The 25,810-nt window shown below is 39.6% G+C and overlaps 1 protein-coding gene and 1 pseudogene across 4 annotated transcripts in view; both read right to left on the reverse strand.

Moving 5' to 3' along the window:
• Nucleotides 1-243: 243 nt before the first annotated feature.
• The window catches only part of arhgef4 (Rho guanine nucleotide exchange factor (GEF) 4), a 120,118-nt gene continuing 94,551 nt past the window's right edge, over nucleotides 244-25,810 (reverse strand). For 3 of the 4 annotated variants that reach the window (XM_046370639.1, XM_046370638.1, XM_046370641.1), the window contains 10 exons: nucleotides 24,049-24,200; nucleotides 10,044-10,223; nucleotides 9,380-9,580; nucleotides 8,258-8,437; nucleotides 7,870-8,102; nucleotides 7,241-7,370; nucleotides 6,943-7,074; nucleotides 4,402-4,645; nucleotides 2,443-2,520; nucleotides 244-1,603 (listed from right to left, as the gene is read on the reverse strand). In XM_046370639.1, coding sequence (XP_046226595.1) covers nucleotides 1,446-1,603; nucleotides 2,443-2,520; nucleotides 4,402-4,645; nucleotides 6,943-7,074; nucleotides 7,241-7,370; nucleotides 7,870-8,102; nucleotides 8,258-8,437; nucleotides 9,380-9,580; nucleotides 10,044-10,223; nucleotides 24,049-24,200 — 1,688 coding nt within the window. In that variant the 3' untranslated portion in view covers nucleotides 244-1,445. Of the gene's footprint in view, nucleotides 1,604-2,442; nucleotides 2,521-4,401; nucleotides 4,646-6,942; nucleotides 7,075-7,240; nucleotides 7,371-7,869; nucleotides 8,103-8,257; nucleotides 8,438-9,379; nucleotides 9,581-10,043; nucleotides 10,224-17,995; nucleotides 19,119-24,048; nucleotides 24,201-25,810 lie in introns of those variants that run through there. The other variant, XM_046370642.1, reaches the window with a different exon arrangement.
• On the reverse strand, nucleotides 6,373-6,525 carry LOC124050029 (annotated as a pseudogene).

The raw sequence follows: 25,810 nt of genomic DNA on the forward strand, positions 1-25,810 counted from the left end.
CTATACTGATCATCGATTAATCATTTCAGTCATTCAGTCACTGAGAAAAGAAGCAACCTGATGTCATTTTAGGCTCTGGGAAGTTGTACAGAGCATTTTCACAGCTAACATTTAACTGATTAATCATGAAAATCATCTGCAGATTCATCGATAATGAAAGTGATTATTATTTTCACTTCTACTGAGCAGTGCAACACTTCAATAGAAAAATAAAATAATAATCCCAACTGATGACCATAATTGTCAAGCTTAGGAATGTTTAATAATTCCATATTGTCAGAAGCTAAAACATTTCAACATAAAGGTGAAAAGAGTACATTTCAATGAATGCACTTACAGAGCAATATCATTCGGCTGCATTGATCTAAAATGAGATTATACTGTAGACCAGGATCACAGAGCAGGGACACTGGTTATCAGAAGTACAGGTAGACAAAAGAGAGTGTGATGCCGTCAGCCTAGTAGCACAATGAAACCTCAGTTTCTCAATCTGGTTAAATATAGCAGGATTCTTCAGAGATAAAAAAATATTTTTCACAGTATTTTTTCATCACATCCATGCATGTCATTGTAAATCACCCATGACACACTTCAAATGGCACTTAAAATAAGTACAAGAAAGAAAAAAGACATTGTTGTTTACTTTCACTGACATGGTAGGTATAAGGAGGAGTCGAGGAACAGACTCGAGGAATGTGTGTTTCTGGAGTGTGTGGGCTGTTGCTGTTTGTTTGAATAAAAAGCTCCTAATTTTACACAATACCACAAATGCACTGTAGACATACAGAACCAAATTTTGGCAGATGGAAGTCGTAAAACACTTAAAAACTAGCTGAAATGAACCCGAAATTATATATTTGCACAGAGATTAGTAGTGAAAACTTTACCTAACCCAACAACCTCCTCAATTTTCCCTTTTTTTTTTCAAAAGCAGACACAGAACAAACAAGTACAAAAACAAATCATGTGGCACTATAAGAACCGAACGCGTCAAATCATAAAACAGCGAAACAGTGGAGACAAACAACACAGTTTCGTAGACAGCCAACGTCTTCACAGAGGCAGCACAGTCAAGAGTCCCACACTCACTCGCAGCAGTACAGTAGTAGTAGTAATAGTAGTAGTAGTAGTAGTATTAGTACCAGTCTGCTTTTGATTGAAAGTGTAGAAAGTTAAGCAAGAGGCCACTCTCCTTGTTGGACTTAGTCTCTAGGAGACCATTCTCAAGTCTGATTGTTAGCCAACCTATAAAGTGCTTCCAAAAAATAATCTCCTTCTCATCATCAGCCAAATCTATACAATAAATCAGAATGTCAATTAGGACAACATTACAAGTAGCAAAGAAAAACGAGGAAAAATGAAAAAGGGTCTATTGAGGCACGAGCTAAGAGCTCTTTTATTTTTCCTCCTCTCTTGCTTCTCTCCACAGCATTTCTGTTTTCCTTTTATTTTTTGAAGGGCGTCAGTCTGCCAATGTTGTGCCAGAAGGTGGAGGTTTTGCGTTTGGGCTCAGCCAGCATGAAGACCTGCTGCTGGGGCAAAGCGGTAGGGAGAGAGGGGTGTTTCTGTCGCAGTAGGAAGTCATAGTAGGGCCTGGTCACAGCTGCAAGGATGAACAGAAAATATGATTACTTCTAACATCTCATTTCAAATCAAAAAGCACATGGTAATGGATATCATAACTTTTAAAATAAACATGAATAAAGAATACAGCATTCTGCAAAAGAGATGGGTTGCTATTAAGGGCCAGTAAAAAACATTCCTTGTACTATTCTGCCTCACATTTCCACAGCAACAGTCAGTTTTTGCTACTTTTCTTTCTTCCGTTGTGCTATTTCTCATTTGCCATGAAGCTATGCTGTCAATGAAACCCAATTATTCCTGAAGATGGTTCTTATTAAACAGGAAACGGGAGGATATGTTCAACAACCGTGCAGCACGTTTCACTGACAGTAGCTACACTCTGATTTAACAAAAGGCAAAGTAGAAGTGGGTAAAAATATGCAAATAAATAAAAAAAAAGAGTATTTTTGTTTGAGAAGAGTGAGTTTGCATTGGATGATTGCATGATATTAGTTTTGTGGAATGTTGCGGTGAATTTATCAAGAGGTTATGAGGAATTGAGCCACCAAAAGCATCAAATAGTCTGTGTCTGCTGTGAGCAAGAAACTGTCAATAATCTTTAATGTTTTCATTTTTTGTCACTTTGAGCATGTGAGGTGAATGAAGTGCCTATATGGTTCCATTGTTCCATGTAGTGGATGTACAGTTTTAACATATGTAGATCAAAGAGGTATTATGTATATTCTTTGGCAAAAACTTAATACAGAGGATTTAAAGACACTGAATTGAACACACTGAAACACTGCAGTGTCTAAGGCCCCACTGTTCAGATCAGTAATTACAATCCAGTACACTCCATTAATTTGCCTTGGTGCATACCTTTGGGTTTCCCAGCTGGATGGCTTTTACAGGCATTCAACATGGCCTGTTTCTTTTGAACCTCTGTGAGAGAGAAGCCTGAGGAGAGAAAAATAAATAGTATCAAAATGAAACTTTCTTTAAACAACAACAACACCAAAAAAAAACTGTGTTATTTTAGCAGTGGGAAAAGTTGGAAATACAATAGAAAACTTGGCCACTTAAAGACTTAAGGACAAAAAGTATCATCAGCCTGTGTCAGCCTGCCAGTCTTCTCCTTGTGTTCTCCTCTGGTTTCCCCTCCCTTGTGTGTTGGTTTGTCCTTGTCTTTCTTGACTAGTTTTCATCTGTCTGGAGCTGGGTGCGGTCTGCTGCCTCTACCCCCTGCCTCTGCACCCGCACACCTGAGACTGGCTTATTCACTCCATCCTTGCCACATTGTTTGGTCACCTTTTTGTGGTAACACTTCAGGCTTTGTATATTTTGGAAGATTGTTGCTCTTTTTCCTTGTGCACTGCTTAACTCTTGTTTCTTTGTATCATTTTTGAGAGCTCTCATTTTTTGTATTAAAGGAACCGTCAGTTAATTTCCTGAATCGTGTGTGTGGTGTTCTGCATTCTTTGCGTGGTACTGAAACTAAACAGCATGCTGATTTGTGTATGTAGGTGATTCAAAGCACATAAGAACCAAACTGGCTGGGCAGGCCTTGTTGCCTTCTTCACAAATTGTTAGTAGGGAAAAAAAAAAACATTGCCGGAGTGGGCTTGGTAAAGGTAAAAGTTCAAGCATTCCAGCCCTCGTGGATAGATGAGTAGTTTTTGTGTTTCTGAAGGAGCATGCTTGTTGTTTGTCAAGTGTTAAAGGGCACTTTGACTCCAAACATGAGAAAACTTTGAGGCATAATGCTCATTGCATTGTGAAATGTGGAAGCCCATTCATTGACAGCATTAAAGTGGCTTTCCTCTTGGGTTTCATTTGATGGCTTACCAAGTAAAGAGAAAATCAAATAAAGTATAAAACATCTTCTCCTGCTGCCAGAACCGTTGCAATCCATCAAAGAAATGACAAAAAAATGTCTGCAGCAGACAGCTGGTTTAAAAGAAACCTTGGTGTTTGGTGTTGTGCTAGATGAGAGCATGGATAGAAATTGCATGTTTGGCAGTCCAAACCAATACCTGAAACAACAAAAGGTCAGCACACAGTGTTTTCGTGGAGCATTTTGAAAAGTGAGAGACTGACATTAGCAGGGTTGACAAAAGATGGCAAAGGGCGTGGAATGTAGTAGATAGAAGGTAATGGCTCCAGTCGTGGAGGTTTTTAACTTTGTTACACAGTCTGCTCTGATACACTGAGAGTTCTAATCCTGTCAAGGAAACGGATATCCCTTTCTATTCAGCAGTCAAATGGCTAAGCTTTGGCAAAGTTTTGAAGTGGTTTGAAGACTGCTTTGATGCCATAATGGCCTTCCTGGTTGAAAAAGGCCAAGACTATCCAGAACATGAGGACAAGAAGATGGCTGTGAAACTTCTGTTTCTCATCTCAGTGAGCTCAGTGTCCAATTGCAGGCGCATGGCAAACAGAACTGGACATGTTGGAAAGCCATTTAACAGCTGACCACTTGTTCTTTGTCCCAGTCTCTTTTTTCATCTCCAATGTGGATTTTTCTTAATTCTTGTATAGCACTCACTCGCTCTTGTATATAATTAAAATGTGCCGATTGTTGGAGGAAAACACATATAAAATATATAAATGATGTTGTGAATGTTACCTGTGTGGAATAACAAAAAAATTAAAAAATTGTACTTCATATGATCGTTTATGGAAACAGCTCTGTGGTCCAGAGAAAGATGCTCGGTGAACAGGCTATGAAGACAATGTGAGCTAACAAGAAGATCACTACTTTCATCCCCACAATCTTGTTTTCTGGTTACCTAACAGATCAATCTTTAATAATAGTGCTGAAGTGTGCATGTATCTGACCTGTCTCACGGTCATGCTGGACCTGAATCCTCTCATCAGCGAAGGCTCTGAGCCAGCGCTGTTTATGCTCAGGTTTCTTGGCACAGAGGAGGTGGACCTCATCACCAGCCAGTGACCGCAGCTTCAAGGCATTCTTCACGCTGATGTTGAAGTCTTTCTCCTTGCCATCGTCCACATCTATCACTTCCATGTGGTCCATATCCATCCGGCCCTTGTAGTATAGCATGTCACGGCGCAGGAGGTCCTGCAGTTTTAACAATGGCAGATTCAGTCAAGAATCCTTTAGAAGAATACTCCACTATTCATCAGAAACAACAAGAACCAACAGAGCTGTTTATTTCATGGAAGTATGAACAACCAGAAAAAAAATCTTTGTCCTCAGATAATTTTAGCGCATTTCAATTAGTGCATTTTTTAATTTACATTGATTAGAAGATATACAGCAGATGTTGTTCCCCTGGATGGTGTTCCCTCCATCCATCCATTTTCTATACTGCTTTATTTGTGCAGGGTTGCAGGGTGGTGGTGCCTATCCCATCTGACAACGTGCACCTGGGATAGGCAAAAGATGGGGTACACCCTGGACTGGTCGGCAGTCAATCACAGGGCCAACACACAAAGACAAAAAACTACACACATTCACAACTAGGGCCAATGCAGAGACACCAATTCACCTAATGTGCATGTTTTGGGGACTGTGGGAGGAAGCCAGAGTACTGGAAAACCCATCCAGGCACAGAGAGAACATGCAAACTGCATACAGAAGGGAACCACCTTAGAAGCTAAGCCGGAACCCTCTTGCTGTGAGGCAACAAACCACTGCCCCAACGTTCCGCCCTGGTTAGTGTCCATCCATTGTATTTATCTGTTTATTAACAGACATGATAAGCTGAAGGCATAGAAGCTCCAACTGACAGCTGAATGAGGTGGCTCCCTTATTCTTATGTTAAACACCTGACTGCCAACCGGTGCTGCAAAAACAAGTCAATCAACAATATCAACTAGCTAACACACTAACACGCAGGAAACTGATTAAGCTAACAACTGAGTATTAATTTCTTTAGCAATTAACACAGCGAGGTGCAGACCACTAATTCACCAAAGGTCTTTGGGCATCTTGCTACATATAATGATACGTCCAAATGTATGAATTACTAAGCAGCCTAAAGGGCTTTTCACATATTCTTAACCCAGGGCTATCCTTAACCCCGCTGTTCCTGGGATAACTTTTCCCCCTTTTCACACACACATTGTTAACTTAGGGCTAATCTAATCCTGAGACTCTACAATTCACACTGCACTTCCAGTAACCCTGGGCTAAATGTCCATTAGAACATGTAACTAATGTTTACATTCTAGAATGATGTGTGACTACTCTTGCGTACTTTAGCTGCATATCAAAGGCACTGTTCGGTTAACCCTGCCTCAGAGCAGGGCCAGTGAGCTCTAGGCTAAAGTCGGGGTTATTCCATTATCGAATGTACCAGGATTGTGTGTCAGTGTGAAAGTTTTCTTGGCCCACAGCTAATAAAGCCTAAAGAATGCTTCATTGCTTTTTTTAAAAAAAAAAAAAAAAAAAATGGCAACACATGCCTCTTTAGTGCTGCTATTCCAACATTTTAGGATAGAACTTTGGATGTTGGTAAGTGCCATTATTTTACTCCTATTTGGCTCAAATGTTGACATGAAAATTGTTAATTTCAGGCTTATTTATTTATTTTTTTTAATTTATTTTATTAATCCCAAACTGGGAAATTACTTCTCTGCATTTAACCCATCACTGAATGGAACACACACACATGCAAGGGAGCATATTGGGAATTGACTGCCTTGCTCAAGGGCACATCAGTCAGCTAATGGTGTGGACATTACACTCAAATTTTTCCTGCCCATCCGGTGGGGGAATCGAACCAGCGACCTTCCGATCACAAGTCGCTTCTCCAACCTCTAGGCCACGGCTGCCCCCAAAATCAGGGGAGAGCGCGAACGCAGTCCCCGGCTACCAGAAATCATGCAGTCGAGATTCCCACATTTGGGGAATTCGCAGGGGTCAGCACAATGGCCGAGCCTCGCCCTGGGTGAACCACCTTCTTCATCATGGTATCTCCTCTGCCAGGTAAGTATGATGTATAAGCACCATAAAGCATCAAATAATATACTATATAAATATATATATACATATTTGGATCATGTTGCACAGTATGAAAGGTTCTTCTCAGTGTTTTGGTTTGGTTTGTTGAGTAAACACCAGAGGCCTTTTGACTTCATATGACATATTTTTCATTTAATTTCTTTTTTATTTGCGCTCTACATGTGCGCCACAAAGCAGGTTGTTTTATTATTTTGCTTGTTTTCAATTCAGACTTTATTTTTCCATTGTTTTCTCTCATCACAATGTACTGTAATGAAACCAAAACAGCCACAAGCTGAGAAAGACTGTCACTAAAATCAACTCACCATCCACAGTTAGAAATACTACAAGTTCGCTTTTTCCACCATTTTAGGATCAGCATGAAACTACTGTGTAAAATGCTGAGGCACCTTTTTGCAGTACACCATCTGATGATCAAAAAGGAAAAACATTCTCTGGTGACTCTTGGCCTGAGGCTGCGACAGCTTGGTCAACTCCCCTGAAAAGATGAGATCAGAGCTCCTGCTGAGGATGTCTTCACCCTGGATGGATCGAAACACACACACACACACACACACACACACACACACACACACACACACACACACACACACACACACACAGTTGTTGCTACCCAGCCCTGTTGCAGTTGCACTGAACAGCATGAAATAAGAGATCATTTCGGAACAAAGATGTTTGTTGCACTACCTCCCAGTCCTCAATTGAGCTCTGCCACTGAGCAATCTTATCAATGTTCTCGAGGCGACGTTTCCTCTCATTGATCAGCCTGGCCACGTTCTTCATGGCAGTCAAGGCTGCTTCCACGTCTTTGTAGTCCCTAAAGATAAAATAGTGACATGCAGTCCATGTTGGCAAAGCTCAAAGTATGGTGACGTTGATGATGATTTTTCTTAATGTCAAGAAATTCCATAAGAACACCAAAACCAATAATTAATCTATCTACCAACCATTCATATGTTTCTATACAAAGTCTGTTATATGATATTCCTCAGTGCAATAGAGCTCCAAAAACAGAACATGAACAGTTTATGTTGGCTCAATCCCATATACATTGTCCTGCTGCAGTTCATTTTCACCAATTATGTACTGATCTACAGTTAAAAATAGTCCCCAAGCAATTATCTATTGCCCAGACCGGGATTCAAACCTGGGACCCTCTTGCTATGAGGCGAGAGTGCTAACCACTGCACCACAGCAAGAAAATCTAAAATTCATTCAAAGTTTCCTTTCTTGCTTTCCTTTTTTTTTTAACTATGAATGCACCAGTGGATCTCATGAAATGCTTTCTGTGTAACATATGGAGAGCTTCCAATCACCTGTGCTGTGGATTGGTGTACTTGAGCAGCTCTGCCAACTGCAGTGGGTACTTGCAGATCTTCTGAACCGGGGTGAGCAGAAAGCCATCCAAGGAAATGTCGATCATCTTCTGGAGCAGTCGGCAAGCCTCAAAGAAGAACACGTATTTGTTGGCCTTCATGAGCTTTGAGAGCTGGATGCAGGCATTGGGATGGTTGTTGCAATACTCTGAATAGATCTGGAAATCTGTTTGCTACACACAGAAGACAGCAAGAGAAAGGGTTGTAAAGTAACATTCCTGTGCCAACACCTCTCTGATTCATCATTTTGAAATATTACCTCAGATTTTCATAAGCTTTTCTGCAGGTTCTACGCAAAGTTTTTATTGTCTTTAGTGACTCAGCTTACATGTTCGAGGAAGCAGCAGCCTATCTCACTGAGGTGTGGCCGCTCCTTGTTGAACTTCTTTTCGAGACATTTCAAGAACTTCCTCTGGAATCGGTAGATATCTTCGATATTGCCAAAGATGGTACGGAGCTGCTCTTCAGTGAACATGTCTGTCCTCTTGCGGCACTGTTTGATGTAACCCTGAGTGACACAGATAATTGCATTTGAACAGCTACCACACATATTGCATATATAGTAACACACATGCATCATGATTTTGGAGAATATAAACTTCTTGATCCACTGGTAATAAGTCCAGTTATGATTCTGGCTCAAAGAGATTATAAATATGAGTGGCAGTGCACAATTAGGTGTTCTCACCACATGGTAGTACATTGCCTCAGACTGCCATCCATTACAACTTACCAAAGGCAAAAATGAGACTGTGTTTATAACATCATCCATTTTAATGTGTCAGTTTAAAACCTAGAGCAGCTGGTCAACTCCTCTATGTTAATGGAAAGTCAGGTTAGCTTTTTTGTTCACAAACTGGACCTTCACAGCATAACAGCATTGGGTCAATCTCCTAAACAACTGAAGCAACTGGGGACTTAAACATTAAAAAAACAAATGACAAAAATCTCCCAAAAATGTGCTCTAACACTTTTAGCTAAGAGGTTACTGTGAAGATTCTCCAATCAGTTTGGGATCTCCGGGGCATCTGAACACTTGGATTACAGCAGATGAGCTGTATGGAAGTATTTAATCATTTTGTTTTTTTGGTTGTTGTTTAATATATGAAAACAAGTATCCATCTGCTATTCTCATTATTGAAATGTAATGTTATCCTTGATATTTCTTGAAGAATGTGTAGCTTGAGGTCCTCTGTTTCCCCCTAACATCAAATAAACTAAACTAAAACTAAAATGCATGGTTAGGTTACTTTCACCAGTGAGCTAATAGTTAATATGGCATTTAGTGGAAGTATTTAGAACAGTGGTTATACTATTGGCAAGAAATATCTTTGAGCCCTGACACTCAATCTGTAAAGAGTGTTTTTCATGGGTATGGCGGATAGCAGTGTGTAAACATGACTACAAATGACATGTTTTCCATTATGTTTTCATAAAATCTAATCCAGACCTCACAGATGTCTTTCAGGTGCTTGATGTAATCCCTCTCTGTGGTCATGATTTCATTGATAACATTGGTCCTCATCTGCTCTTTACAGGGTAAACCAGGTCCTAGCAACAAGCCCAGACCTGCCCGGTCCTCCTCTCCAGCCTGAGCCTCCTCCAGATGTGCCAGATAATCCTCCATGGGTTCGTCCTGGTTCACACGCAGCTAAAAATGACAGAGGTAGCTTAAACCCCAGGAAGAATTTAGATTTTCCCAAACACTTAACTCTGTACATCCGCAGATGAATGTGAATTGTAGTTTCAGTTTTGTTATAGCTTCAGGTTTACAGTTGTGCAAGTGATTTAATGAGATGAACAAGGAAAGAAACATTTGTAAACCTACATGCAGCCAAGATATTTCTATCAAGTTTCTTTCTTTCTTGTAGATCCTTTGTGAACCACGTCTCAAAAAAGATCCACAAAAATAAAGAAATAAATAAATAAATTACAGAAATAACCCTGCACGGATAAAGTGGCATAAAAAATGGATGGATGGATTACAGAAATATTGATCAATGAAGGTGGCATAGTATTGCAGTATTGCAGTCGCCGCAGTCATTAAAGTGTAATTAAAAGCTGTATGGTCAGTGATTTCTGTCTTCCAGCAGTCTGGAAAGAGTTTGTCTCACCCGTACAAAGCTGGCAGGGAACCAGCCCTCGCTGTCCATGATGCGACCCCACCACCACTCTTTGTTAGTGGCATCTACTACTTCAATGACATCACCAGCCTTGAAGCCCAGCTCCTGGTCATCCATGGTAACATGGTCCCAGAGGGCCTCGGCATACACCACGCTGCCATCACTGATCAGCTGCAGAGGAAGCATCACAGATGGGACATATTTCTCGTTTTATCACGTGGTACAACATTGTTGTAAGTTCTTACCACAAACTCTGCTGTACTGTCATGGTTGTAAAAGTATCACTTTTATGATGGACAACTACTAGACGCTAAAATAACGGAAAATTTAATTCAGTTCAATTTCAATTTATTTAAATAGCACCTTATACAATCAAAATTGTCTCTAGATGCTTTACAGAGACCCAGAGCCTGAACCCCTGAGCAAGCAGACAGTGGCAAGGAAAAACTCCCTTTTAACAGGAAGAAACCTTGAGCAGGACCCGACTCACAAGGGACAACTATCCTGCTGATAGTCGGCTGGGTGAAGGGGGGGAAGAAGAGGTAGACAGGACAGAGAGGATGAAAGAGAGAGAGAGAGAGAGAGAGAGAGAGAGAGAGAGAGAGAGAGAAACATACATGCAATAAACATCATAAATTACAAAGGACAGACATGACAGGTTGTTTTCATTGGAATGCTGAAGACTATGTACTGTATGTATTTGATTTTTAGCTGATATGTTGTTTAAATTAGTTATAATAGCACTACATAGAAGAACAACATGGGCAGATGCTGACAGTAGACAGTGTTGGTTCTTCAGACTATCGGGTCAGGATAGAAGCATTTGTGTTGCTAATATCTGTCAGCCAACTAACTGCTATAAATGACAGATAGAACACTTATCAAATATAGATTTGAGACAAAATTATGGTGTGCTTCTTGTAGTCTGTTTTGATATCATGACGTTAAAGGTAGGCCCATGATTCAGCACACACAGGTCACTCTGTGGCACTGTAACCTCCTATTGTATATGCCTTCCAAAGTTATCATTCAGCTTTGATATACACATAGGGCAGTCGTCAGCAGACATTAACTGCTGCTGAAGTCTGAGTGCACCATGAGAAATCAATGAAGAGCCAAGCTGGAGGTAGACTACAGCAGAGGAAAGGGGAAGTGTGAGACAGAGGAAGAAGGGGCAGAAACAAAGTGATACCAGAAAGAGATGGAGCAAATGTTATTGATGAAGGCACTGCAGGGGTCATATTTCACACTGCCTCAAACACGCCACCAGTGTTACTGCGTCAACATGGCCCCAGGCTCCACAGAGGCCATCCATTATGCTGCTCAACCTCTAATTCCTGCAGTGGCAACACAAATCCTACTGGACCACTTCAGCCCACAATCCCTCCTCTCTGCAGACTCCTTTCTTCCAGGGGTAGCATTTCACAATACATCACTGGTATTGTTAAAGACATAGTCACATAGTTATTTTCTTAGCTCGACTGATTTGTCTTGCCGATGAGGAAAACAGACGATGTGGTTGTTGCTAAGCAACACACCCACACCACCTTGCCCCTCTGCTGCCTTTCTCGCCAGATTCCTTTTTGAGTACATGACACCACAATATCCTCTTATTAAATGTTATGATAGTAAACAGCTACATTCTGCTTTTTCAGAACAGGCCAAACATCACAATGCTGGTCTAAAGGTCACTATGGCAATAGAGAATGATAACACACACAGACAAAAGCAAGCCCATCAACCTTCCCTAATATAAGGATATAAGAGTGGCATGAAGAGATGTTTTTCGGAATCTGTGGTGGCGTGAGGCTCAGATATTAGGTTTTACTGAGCACATTTACATACAAACACCATAATACAGACAAAAGTATTATAATGGGGCAGTGTTTCAGGGGTTGGGCTGGGCCCCTTGCTTCCAGTGAAGGGAAATCTCAATGTTTTATCAATGCAATGCTTCCAACTTTGTGGGAAAGGCCCTTTTTTACTCCAACATGACTGTGCCCCAGTGCAAGACATCGCTGGATGAGTCTGGCGTGGAAGAACTTAACTGGCCCTGATCTCAACTCCACTGAACATCTTTGGGATGAACCGCAATGGAGATTGCGAGCCAGGCCTTTTCATCCAACATCAGTGCCCGACATCACAAATGCTCTACCGCACGGATGGGCAAAAATTCCCACAGAAACACTCTTGTGGAAAGGCTTCTCAGAAGAGTGGAAGCCATTAAAGCAGCGAAGCTGTCTATGTATTTAGAATGTAATGCTATTGAAGTCCCTGTTGGTATAATGGTCAAGTGTCCCAGTACTTTTGTCCATACAGTGTAAGTGAGACCTAAATAATAGCTGAAACTAAAATGATCTGTACTGAATTAAATTCATTCTATGTCACAAAGTGAAAACAATCTGTCTCAAAAATCTCCTTTAAATAAACAACTGACAAATGTATAACCAGGTGTGCCAAGTTTTTCAATTGACCCTTAACTAAGCCCCACCCCTTTGTTGTTAGCTGTTGCTACTCTGTCAAAGTGTTGGGCCCACACTGACACTAACTGCGCTCTCTAAATTAATATTATGTAATTTTTGGAAAAAAATGAAAAAGCAGTTTCAGACAGAAGCAGACAGGAGGGTCTACAATATGCATTTGTTCTCAAGGATATATCCTGAATATCAAACTGATTTGAACTATTGTCTTTGTTATTCTTACTAATAATCACCTACTCTGGTTTGGTTGAAATAAACCTTTCATCTACAGTTGTACAGTTTTCACTCAGTTGTGAACATGTTCCGGCTCTGTACATTGTCTGCCCCCACTGCATCTCTGATAACCATCCTTCCTCTCATTCCTCTCCCAATATTTTATTTTATTTACAAGATCCACCTGTGTGAATTAAGGGTTTATGTGGATTTGGTGAGCTTCATTTGTTTCTTTTGAGTTTGAATGTCTGTAAAACATGCATGACATGCATTTTTTTATATATATATTCAATGAAATTTGGTGTATTTTGCAATAGCAACATAGCATTACTTTTCAACAATCTATCTCTGAGGCGTCATTTCCATAATGTTATCAGACACAGTGTAACAAGGCGAGCTTGTCAATGGCAAAAAAAATCCCCATTTTTGGTCAAAGTTGCCCACAAGAATTACATTGCAGTACTAAAATTTTATATCCATTGATCATTTCCACAACCCACAAAACCACTCTGAAAATGCAGAAAATCTGAAACGATTGCATGAGAGTCTACGGAGCACAGCTATAGATCCTGATACTGATACTATGCTATGATCGGCCAATATGTGTTAGAGAGACGGGAAGCAAGGGTCAATAAAGGTAAAAGAACATGAAGAACAGAACAGACAAAGCGATACATTTTCATCCACTTTTAAAGCTACTTCAAGTGAATTTAATACAAGGAGATTCCAGAACAAAGTCACAGAGACACAGTCTGAGATATTACTGGCCTATCATATTCTGAAGGTCATTATTTTAATTATTTTTTTCCCCACTTGGGATTATGATTTTAAGATAAGCATTTATTATCATTTATTTATTTTATACCAAGGCTACAAAGCATATAAATCCGCATTATTTCACATTTAACATTCAACAAACTGTGTCTATCTCGCAGACTCACAGACCTGTGGAAAGACTAACCAAGATGAGTACAGTGAAGTTTTCTTTTCTTTTTCTTTCTTTCTTTCTGTCACGTTTGAATGAGCTGAATGTGTTTCCTGATGATCTGCAAAGTAAAATTATTGGCTGTATAAATGGAGTTCGGTGGCTTTCAGGCAAACAATATGACAGCTGTTTCTGATTAAACAAAACAACCTTAGTCTTTAAGAAAAGGTTCTCTGTAAGGATCCTTTTCATAATGTTGTCAGAAGATAATTTGAGACCGTAAGTGGCAAAAGCAGTCCACCAATTCCAAAACATTTTCTGCCTGTTAGGCATTTAAACACCAAAATATGTGACAAACAAACAACAAAATAAGTTTGAATAGAGTATAGTTTCCAAGTTCCTATAGCTAGCGTCGCTAGTTCAGCTAAATTGTAATTATACAAAAGCCTGTTTGGTGGCGCGTATGTCTGTGTGGTGGGGCTTTCCCATACACATGCTGAGTTGGCTGACCTTGGTTTGGCTTGGCGGATTAGTCCAGCATGGTAAGGTTTGGAGTCTCCATTGCAACAGGCTACCTGTTTGAAGGTGTGTCTTTGATGACATATTGCAGCTCCTATTTTAAAATCCTACTGTGGCTGCTTCCAGTTATAGTCTTCTTTCCTCCCTACATTGAAGAAGCAGCTAAAATAGCAATGCTGAACAGTGATCTCAATAAAAGTTCCCTGAAGCGGGGTCATTGTGGATTGGCCACAGACCACAAGGTGTAGCTGAAAACTCTAGAGAAGGTCCCACCTCACACGCAACTCAAACTAGTGACTGAAATGGCAATGGAAATGCAAATCAGCATGGAATGGTCTCACTCGACACGGCCAACAAAATTCACTCAAGGCCAAAGCAACAGAATCACTAAATGCAACATCTGCTCTGTCAAATAAAGGATTCTGGATCGACCACATCATCAACGTAATGAGGCACCGAGTTTTTGAAACGTTTTATTCATGAAAATAAATCAACCACAGTGGGCCAGTAAAGACTCTGAAGCCTGTTGTAAGCTACTTCTCGCTGCTGTTAAAGTAATACTTATAGAATAATTCAAATTTATTTTAAAAATTACAGAACTTGAACTGGTTCATTGCACTATATTTAATGTAATCAATTTTCAAAATGTAATTTATTGAGAGCTAGAATATTATACAGTGAAAACTATTACAGAGGTGAGTAATTTTCATTGACCCTCTATCTTCAATTGTCTCTCGAAGTCAAAGACATATAAGACAGCTCCCAACTCAGAGATGCTCACCCGCAGGATAGTAACTGACATGTGTTGACTGTCCACCCCCCTCAAAGTCTTTGACAGCCCTCTTAATCTCTCTTGGCCATCCAGATTCTGATGCCACCATCTGCTGCCTAATGTTAAACTCAGAGAATGACCAAGTTAGTTTTATCAGATTGCCAATACACTGGGTTTGAGCATTTAGAGAAACGGTTAAATTAAAGGTGATTATTAACTGTCATTAATTATACAACACTGTTGAAGATGTTCTGAGACTGATGGGGAGTCCCAGGTATTTAACCATCATCCAACTCCATCATGTCACATGATGATTGATGAGTTGCACCTTGGCTCATGTGTCCATAATGACTGACATGATGGCATGAAGGTGGTCAACAACGCTCAGGACCACCCTCAAGGTGATATCCTCACTAGAGGTTAAATACCTGGGACTCCCCATCAGTCTTAGAACTGAAGAAGGCTTTTGGACGAGAGGTGAAAGGTCTTCAACAACCTAAAAGATATCCGGTTGCCTTCGCTTTTAGCACTTCGACAATCAGATCAGACTGGGAGGTGGCCTTAAAGAGACAGGAGCTAAAATGAAGCATTTCTAACAAAGAGCGAATTAGTCTGCAAGACTAGTTTGTGAAAAATAGTGTGTTTTTTGAAACATACTAGAGCAGAACCCACAAATAAAAGTATGAACCTAAAAATAAGCATAATATAGCCTATTTAGGATAGTAGATTCTTTATTGTGGATTTTAAGTTAAGACTGCTTCCTGTTTTAGAAGAAAGCTGCTGTTCTCAGGAATACAATCTCAAGTGGCATTACTACACTGAACAGGTGGAGCAGCATGACAGGTATGAAAAATAAGAGAGGGGAAAGATGACTAGCTCAGCTTTACAGTGTATATATACATAAAATCTGTGTTATATATAAAAAAAAAAATCTTGGCAAATTCATTTAGAACAATATACACCTCTGTCACCTGTAAGTTGTACAGTTTTAGTTTATATTACAGGAAAAAGAGGACACTGGGTGGTCTATCAAGATGAAGAATTCTGTAAATTATGGTGCTGGTGGATTGCTACTAGACTGCCTAGCCAATAAGGTTCATGCATCATTTTGTGTCGTGTTTAAGACAAGTAGGTGAGCAAACAATTTTGACCACAGTAAAAATGTTGTTTTTGAAAATCCAAGTGCCAAGGAGTTTAGACTGAAGCAGAATATTTGATTAGATAAAATTTCTCTCTATTCTTGATAAATTATTACTTTAGCATGATCTGAGCTGGAGTTGGAAATGTTTGAATCACATGGAAACAATACTATGTTATCTACGAATAGTATAATGCTGATAGTACAGTCGTCTAATGTTTATCTACATTTTGGTTTAAACTGAACAAAAAGACATGCAGAAAAAAGCTGCACAGCATTTGAATACTGATTTAAAATTCAAATTGCAACATGACAAAGTGTTCAATACTAATAGAAAACATAACAAGTAAACAAATTTTTGAAAGTCATCATGATGGAGGCTTTTTTTTATCTCCTGATGGAGATAAAAATACAAGATGAAATAAAATCTGCTATTTAGGTAATTGCTTTAGTACAAAAAGCAATAAATGCTAGTTGGTAAGTAAACAGCTGGGGGGTTACTATGATGTCTTCCAAATCCTACTTTGCTGCTTTACAATGCACTTTAAATCTAGTGTTGCTGAAACCTAATAGTGTCATTTTGCTCAGTGATACATCGTCAGTGCTGCAGACAAGCTGGCAGTTCACAATGACTATGAAACAATTTTCTTTTCATTATTTATGTGATGTATAAAAAGTTTTGTCTTTTTTTTTTTTTTTTTTTACACATGGAAGCATTTTTGGTTGTGCTAGGTTGCAACAGCACAGAATTATATAACAAGAAATATATTGTTTATGTGAAATTTATTTAACACTCACACTCTTTTAATACCCTTATCTCTATTTCCACTGTGACAGGAAACTGTTTTGCTTTAGTCCTAGTGGCTCACTTCAAATACTGAATCCTGAGATGTCAGCTCTGTTTACCTGGGCAAGCTGCTATACAACAGGCTAATTCACAATATGGCAACAGCAGCCAACGTTCAAGTGCTAGTGCACAGCAGTGTAACCACTAGCTTCTATCAGTGTTTACAAAACAACAGAAATTATCAGCTGTCTAGGTACTAATTACATCATTAACAGATTAACAGACTGATATGTTATTATAATACATTGTATATTATAATATATGGCACCAAATCAATAATAGATGGGCAGATCAGCACACACATGAACCTTGTCTATTCAGTTCTGTAGAAATTGCCAAGTTGTATGTTCAGGACACAATCAGCCATGGTTATCTAAGAGCTGAGGAGTAACAGGGTCACTGCATAGTGTGTTACATCACCTAAAAGTACTCAGTTATACTTCTGTGGCTTTGTAACGATTGGTTTCGTCCAAACCTGGAAAAAAAGGAACATCTTCTTAAACTATTTAATACCAAAGAAATACGCCATATGAAAACAGCGTCTTCTGTCGCTTATCCATGATAACATTGGACACTGTTGGATGTTGCCATTTTTTTTTTAGTCAACAAATTCCAATTCTGTGGTAAGTTGTCAGTTGTTTTAGAGAAATTAGTGTAACTTTTGGAAACTATATATTAGTGAGATGTTTTAAAGGTTCATTTCATAGGAACTAATGGGCTTGGAGCTAACAGCCACAGACAGGGTAGGGAGAGTCAGACTAACACATTGCTAGTTTGGATTATTTTATGGAATTTGTCAATTACAGAATAGCATAAGTCTTATCTATAATGAGTTTTTCATTACCTCTATTGTATTGGGGTGGAGATTAAAAACATAAAGAAATCATCTCAAAGCCTAGACAAAGCACAATTATAACTAGAGATATGAGAGAAAATCACCACCCTCTACATGCCTCTTATACAAACAAATTTCATGCTCCTGATGACATAAATGTACACACATAATCTATTCTCACACTAAATGATCTTCCCTCTCTTGCTGGTTGTACCTGTGTTCTGCTCCCATGTAGGACACCCATAAATCCCAGCAGTCCCCCTCATCAACACGGCAGTCCTCCTGTGCTCCTTGGTGCCTCTGCGTTTCAGTTTAGCCTGTCTTTTCCTCCACGTAGAAGTATGTGTGTGCGTGTGTGTGTGTGTGTGTGTGTGTGTGTGTGAGTGTGTTCGTCTGAAAGAGTGGTGGTCTGTGTGTTCGTGCCCTACTGGAAGGCCAGCAGGAACATGAGCACCACATTGATGATGATGAGCAGCATCATAATGAGGAACACCACAACCTTCTGAGTCTCTGGGGGGAGGTTGCAGCGCAGCATGGTGCTGAAGAATCCCATTCGCTGCCTGCTCCACTTCCCTGAGCCGCTGCCACGAGCCATCAGTCCCCTGACCTCCTCTTCCTCCTCCTCAGCACCACCGCCCCTCCCCTGTCGCCTTTCCCTCAGCGTCGAGCCTCCACACCACACCGCGTCACCTTGTCCTCCCGGGCTATCTCTGTCACTGTCCACTGTTGCTGCTCCCCTCCTCCGCTCGGCTCTGGCGGTCGCCTCCTCTGCTTCTCCTGCCACTTTGCTGATACCCAGCGTTGCCCCGGCCTGCCAGTGGAGGCTGGGTGCCTATCTGTGTCAACGTGTGTGAATCTGTGCTCTAGAAAGCTATTTGTGTATTACGTGCTGAGCATCCCCCCCTTTTACTCCCTTTCTCCTCCTTGAGGAATAGGCACCTCCCCTCTTTCTTCTTCCACCAGTTTAGTCTTCGCCTTTTGGTTCCTCTTGTCTCTCCCTCGGTCAGGATGTCAGAATAAAAGACAGACGAAGGGATGCTGCATCTCTCCAGTTCATGTTCATGCCTCCATGTCTTTTCCTTGCTCTTCTTTATATCCTTCTCTCTTTCCTTGTATTGTGGCTTGTTCTTCTCTCACAGTAGCCTACATACGTTCAGTTGTTTCGTTTTTGCAAGCCAAACAGCCATTTGTTCCCTCTCTAGCTTGTTTTCTTCCTCTCTTATCCCTCCGTCCCTGCCCACCTTTTCTATCTGTTAAGAGCTTCTGCTAAAATGGTGCTCAGTGCTCTGCCTGGAGCTGCGCTGCCTCAGCCATCCATATGACTACCAGAATTACCCTTTTCTTTTTTTTTCCCCTTCCTTCCCTTCCTTTTTTGTGTGCCCACCCTTGCATAGCTGGCAGCCAATAAGGAAGCACAATGCGTCACCGTATCCTGGATACCAGAGTAGCTGAGGCAGGGCCATAGCAACCACTAAGAGGGTGAGGGAGGGGGGTGGGTGTTGGAACAAGAGTGACAGAGGGAGGGGTATGGTGGAGGCCATGCAGAATAATGGACAAATCTCAAGGGAAGAGTGTGTGTGTGAGAGAGTGTGTGTGTATACAAGTGCAGTTTGTAGTTGAGTTTAATGTTGAGTGCTACTTGCTGCATTCATATACATTTGCATTGAAGTGACTAGGAGTAGCAAATGGATACTGAACTTAAAAGTAGTGGAAAAAGAGACAAATAAATTAATTAATTATGGATACACCAACTTAACTTAAAATGTTGCTTTTGTCAGTTCGTGTTATGCTACATTTTTTTAACAAATCCTACGACTAGATCAAAACCAACCGTCCTTAATACTTTCCGACTTGTCCACCCTGTCTGTGGTTCTCAAGTCCACTTGTTCCTATTTTATCAAATGTTACTTAAATGAGAGGAAACAGTGAATTTCTATTCTACTTTCACTAGCTGATTCATCGACATTTGGTGCTTTAGTCAAGTAATTCTGGTAGCATGAATGAAGGGTGCACTGTTGCACAGATTTTACTTTGTATGAGTTTATTGCTATATTGCTATTATATATATTACATAGTGTCTAATATTAGTGAAAGAAAGGCCTGGTGCCTTGAAATGAGATGCTGCGTATTTATGTTTAAGTTCCAAGTGCAATAGGGTTTATTTTCTGATACCTGTGTGAAAACGTGATCTTGAGTTGAATACTGGTATGAACATTCTCATCAACTCATCCTTATCTCGCAAGGAAATTCTAGAAATAAAACATAACTGAATGAATATACAATATTTCCTTTAAATTTACTAGTGTTTCTCATATTTTTCCTTAATTCCCAGGAAAGCCAACAGAGGATTAACATTTCCCATGATTATCCTACTTGTGTTTTAGCTAACTAGCTTGTAGCAACTGACCTGTTGAAGTAAGTGAACCATTGTTTTCCATGATTTAATCTCTCCACAGACCTGACCTCAATATGCAGGTGGAATAATTTCAACAAACCTACAACACGCTTTTCTCACTCATGTGTACACAAAGCCAGAAATCGACAGGTAAATGTCGTAAAATAATGAAATACAATCTCTCAATTGCCCAGGTAGCTGCGTTAAGTCATTATTGGAGTTTAACTGTATCATATTTTAATATTTCATGAAATTCAGGGTTCTATATTAGCAACATTTTTTAGCCAAAAGAGCATATATGAGGGGCCTGTGCAACTAAGCTATTATGATGTCATCCAGCTATCTTAATCAATATGATGACCCACACTCATCATCCTATTATGAATTCCGGACCATTACTTCACATGAAAAGTGGCAGATGGTTGTTATTCTGAAGCCTTTCCCAAATATTTTTGTGGGGTGCTTCATGTGTGTAAAAAATGTGTATGTAAACAAAGCCAAGAAGAACTCCAAGGAATCTGTATGTGCAGCTTTTTAATATCTACAAATATGTGATCTGGGTCAACTACTTCCTCTGGATTTCTCAAGATAATACAACAAGGGTAAAAGCCAACTGTTAAAAGGCATTAGAATACAGGAAATTACACTGACTCTGTTAAACATTTTCCATCTCAAATTTCACCAAACCTTTAAGTAAACCTCGCATTTCTGAGCAGCAGAGACAGTCTGCCAGAAGAACCAGCACCATTTTGTTGAGATATACACATTGGAACTCCTTATGCTCTGAAATAACAGACATCAGTGACCCACACGATGGCAGCAAAGTGCTGAGTCTGTCTGATACTTAGAGAGAAGAAGAAAATTGGTGCAGCTGATCGACTGGCTGTTGACTGGCTATGACGGTAAACCAATGCAGCAGTATGAGGGAGAAGTAGCAGACGACTTAAACACTCTCTTTCCAAGGGCTAGAATGTTTCTAAGCAAACAGTGTGATGTCCAATAGGAGGCCTATTTAGCCTATTATTGCAGAATATCTTGTGAAATATCTATTATGTTGTATATCACTTCTGCATAAAATGAATGCTATTTTTTTGTATATATCAAGAGGAGACACTCCTCAGTACAGAACCGAAAGTTCAACTAATTAATGAGTCCTTTCAGCAAAACACCACTTCGGGATCTCAGGAAGCAAATGAAAATGCTAGTTTTAGACTCAACACAACAGTGACTCCTCTATATCTGATAGACAAGCTTAGTGATTGTCCAGTTACCTTCCGTAGTACTGCTAGTGCTCTGCTGTGGGCAGCGTGTGTTTGGTGATGGAAATGATGGAGTTTGAGAATAATTCTGTAGACTGGCCTCACTAAAAACCCTCCTCCTAGAAGGCACCAGGAGGCATCATAATCAGATACACAAAACCACCTAAACTGGCTCCTTTCTACACAAAGGAACACCAGCTCTAGTCCAAGCTCATTCTGGATGTGCAAGCAAGTCACCATTTCTCTAAGCAATTCCGAGGTCCCCAGAGTAGAATCAGAATCAGAATCAGAATCAGAATTCCTTTATTTATCCCTGGAGGGAAATTCTTGAAACATAGACATTCACCCTTGACATCCTCAATGTCACAAAAATCAGTGACAAGGGGCAACTTTGGTGAACTCCAATACCCACTGAAAATGTGTTTGATTTGTGCTGTGAATACAGCAACAGCTTTTATTTTAGTTATAGAAAGAATGGAAGGCTTGGGGCAGGGCCCCAGTACCCCTCATTCCCACAGTATCCCCTACAGGATTCCCTGGGGTACACAGTCATAAGCCTTCTCCAAGTTCACGAAAAGCATGCAGATTGGAAGGCCTCAAGTCCCATGACTCCTTCAACAACCCTGTAAGGACAGAATTTGTATTGCTACTCCTTACTCTGCATTAACAAATCAATCAGAGATTTCTTTCCAGCACCAAGGGAAACACTGTCCTGGTATTTTATTGGAGTCAGTATCAACAAGTGCAACAAAAGAGAACAACAAATACAACAAAAAATAGAAATTTTATTTGCATGTAGACAAACTAAATAAAATAGTCTTTGCATGATTTCGGACAAAAAAAAAAAAAAATAACAGTACAGTACAGTACCCTTTTTCAGCCCAAAGTGGTGTCTGCAAGGGAGTTCCTTTCAGACTCAACACATTTTTATCAATTGAGATGTTCTCTACTCTAAACGGTTGTGGCTGAACAGTAAGAGAACAATGTTAAGATAAGCTTTTGTAAGAAAATCAACCTGAAACTATTATAATGACAGGGACAAAAACAGCATTTTTAAAAGTGAGAGAGGAATTCCCCTTCCAGCATCAGAAAATACACCCTTGCTCCCTCAATATAAATACATACAAAGATCAACTACCATTTACAGTGTCACTCTGTGACACATGCTATAAGAGTGTATCTATCTACTTCTAGTAAATCGCACTGTATTGAGGTTGTGAATCAGCAGAATCCAAAGCAGGTATCCATGGCAACCAAATAGCCCAGCAACCTTGGAGCTTGTTTTTGCCACCCCTCTTAGCCTAAAGGCAATGACAGGCATTCCTCTTGCTGAGGTAAGGCTCTATTTCACTTGCTACCATCCTAACACTTATATTTACATCAGTGACCTCTTTTAAATCACTTCTCAAAGCCCAGTTTTAAAGATCAGCTTTTATGTGATGTTGTCTTTTTACTGTCTTTTGACCGTCCCTTTTAGCTTATTGGTTTTAAATTATATAATTCCTATATTTATTGTCAATCTTTATTTTTTCTTATTTCATTTGCTGTTCTTTTACCTTTAATCTTATATCTTCAACCTTGCTGAGCAATTGTCTATTTATATTTTGTTTATTGCCTTCTATTTATATACAATTTGTTGGTTTTGTTTTTAAATTATTGTTAAGCACTTTGGAAATGTGTTTTTTGAAAGGTGCTTTTATAGGTAGTTATTGTTATTGTTATTATTATTGTTATTATATTTGAAATCTCCTGTCAGTTCAATTCCCCTCAGAGCAACAGTAAAACTCGTGCCATTAAAGGAAGACTAAAAGATTGTAGCTGTGGTTCAAAGATAAGCATGTTTATATGAGTTATTCTTTTTAACACTGTCAGGCTGTCATTTGGATATAGACACTTTGTTTGAAGGGGTGTGCATTAGACACATGATTATGACATGGCACTGTCATAACCATGAACATGAAGGAGTCTTTATGAATGCTTATGACAGTCAGTGTTATGCACTTCCCTTCAAAAACATTTATAAACACTTTGTTCCCCCTAAAGCTGGATAGTAGTTGTAGAACTAATAACATTTAGTCACAACCAATTTCTCTCATTCCCTGAAGAGACTGAAAAATTTTGCACAGCCTCAACTTTTTGCTAATTTCTCAAAGCAATTTGCCAAACAACCAGAAGGAAAAGGAGGAAATAGTCTGGAGAAACTGGAATCAAAAGTGCACACAATACAATGGAATCCTATTTATAGACACTGAGAGAAACTGAACATGAAGATTGCTTCTTTCTTATCATTAGTGCTGGAATATCACTTGATGTAAATCTCTTAACCTACGAATAACTATTTCAATGTATGTATAATGTATGTATATGTTTAATCATATCAAAGCATAAACCATAACAATTTTAAAGCAATTACTGTTGCATTTAACCACTGCGCCAAGACACTGTGGCAAAAACAACACACATATGACATGAGAATTATTTTTAAGATGATACAGTCCCAAAATAATTCTACATATAGCTGTTTTAATCTTAAATCTGGATCCACTTGTTCTGGAACAATCACTGTTTCTAACCATAACCCCAGTGAGATCATTGGTGGTAGATTTTGCCTACCTCATTGATGGCAAGCTGCTCTCCTCCCCCGCCTCCTGGGTGTCCAAAACGATGTCCAGAACTGCGAAACTCTTCATACAGTAGCTCCTCCTCGCTGCCCAGTTCATCCCCGAGTCCCACCTTTTCTGATGCCCCATCAGGAACAATCAGCGCTGAAACAAGGGGGGAAGGGGAGAACAGAGGAGAGACAAAGACAACATATTAGTCTAATTAACTGAGTTGTGTGTGAGTGGTTGACTTTTTAATCCAGCCTGAAACTGTGGATGATAATGGGGTGGTAAAGGTAGCCTTAAATCACAAAAAAAGGCCCTACGCGATGGCAGAGTAGCCTATTGCTTCGGCACTATTAGAGGAAGATAAGAACAACATCAGTTTTCTTTTCAGCACCATAGCCAAAACTGGCAGGGAGCCATAGCACAAATAACCTTCAGCGGGAATGACTTTACGACATTTGTAATTATAAAATTTTACATATTAGAGACAAAATCCTCTTGCCTTCAACTGGTGCCAGTCTATTTTCAAACACATGAACCTTAGAAACAGCTGTACGACAACATATTTATCTGGACTGCTTTTCTCCCGTTGACCCTCACCTTCTAACTTCAAGGGTTTCATCTAAACCTTCAACATTCTCTTAGATGCACTCCAAATAAGCTGCTTAAAGAAGTTTTACACCAAGTTAGCACTTCTGTACGCAATATGATCAATCTATTCCCATTAATGTATGTCTCATAGTCTTTTTAAGTAGCTGTAACAAAACCTCTCCTTAAAAAACCCACTCTTGATCCAGAGGTTTTGGGCAGGACCTATATCTATCCTTCCCTTTCTCTCTAAGATCACTGTGAAAGCAGTCATCAATCAGCTCCTATACTTTAACAATAGTGCTTTTGAGGATTTCTATTCTGGTTTTACAGCTCATCATAGCACAGAGACTGGAATGGTCAAAGTTACAAATAACCTTCTGAATTATCCATATGCCAAAATTTGACACAAAGTTCCACAACTCTGTGCTTAGACCAATACTATTTACTTAATATGCTTCCTCTGGTTAATACTATTAGGAAACACCATAAATTTCCATTGCTATGCAAATGATGTAATTATACTTGTCAGTGAAAACTGTTGAAACCAATCACCTCGTTAATTAAACTTCATGTGTTAGGAATTGTGTACCTTAGACCGAATCAATTTCCTATCCTAAGTAAAGAAGTTAGTCTATATCTGGTCTGTCTGGAAAGTGTAACTTTTGTTGTGATTTGGTTCTATAACTGAATTTACCTTAAACAATCAATTTGACAGATTCAAAGCTCAGATTGAGTTTCTGGTGTTAGTAAATTCAACACTTTTTACATGATACAGATGTAAAAAGTTACATTCCATAGAACCTGTTTTAGTCTATTTTTTTCAGTTGATTCAGCCAGATATACAACAGTTCCAACCTGCTGGTTGGCCACATCTGTGTATGAATTAGTTTGCATGGAACTGTTTTTAATGTGATGTGAAGTGATGTAGAAATCTCCACTCCCAAGGACTGCTTACATGTACAGTCTTAGAAATTTGTTAGAGAGCTTGTAAGTAACACTGAGATCACTCTCATCGTCACCTTCCATCCCACATTAAAGCACTGCTATCAATAGCAGCAAACAAGGTGCATAACCATTATGATTTGATGACGTTCTGCTCTTACTGGCATGTTTTTGACAAATATCATATTGATCATACATACCTGATATGATCTTGGGGATGAAAATAATTTTAACAC

This window comes from Scatophagus argus, chromosome 18, assembly GCF_020382885.2.
Source record: "Scatophagus argus isolate fScaArg1 chromosome 18, fScaArg1.pri, whole genome shotgun sequence".
Taxonomy (NCBI): domain Eukaryota; kingdom Metazoa; phylum Chordata; class Actinopteri; family Scatophagidae; genus Scatophagus; species Scatophagus argus.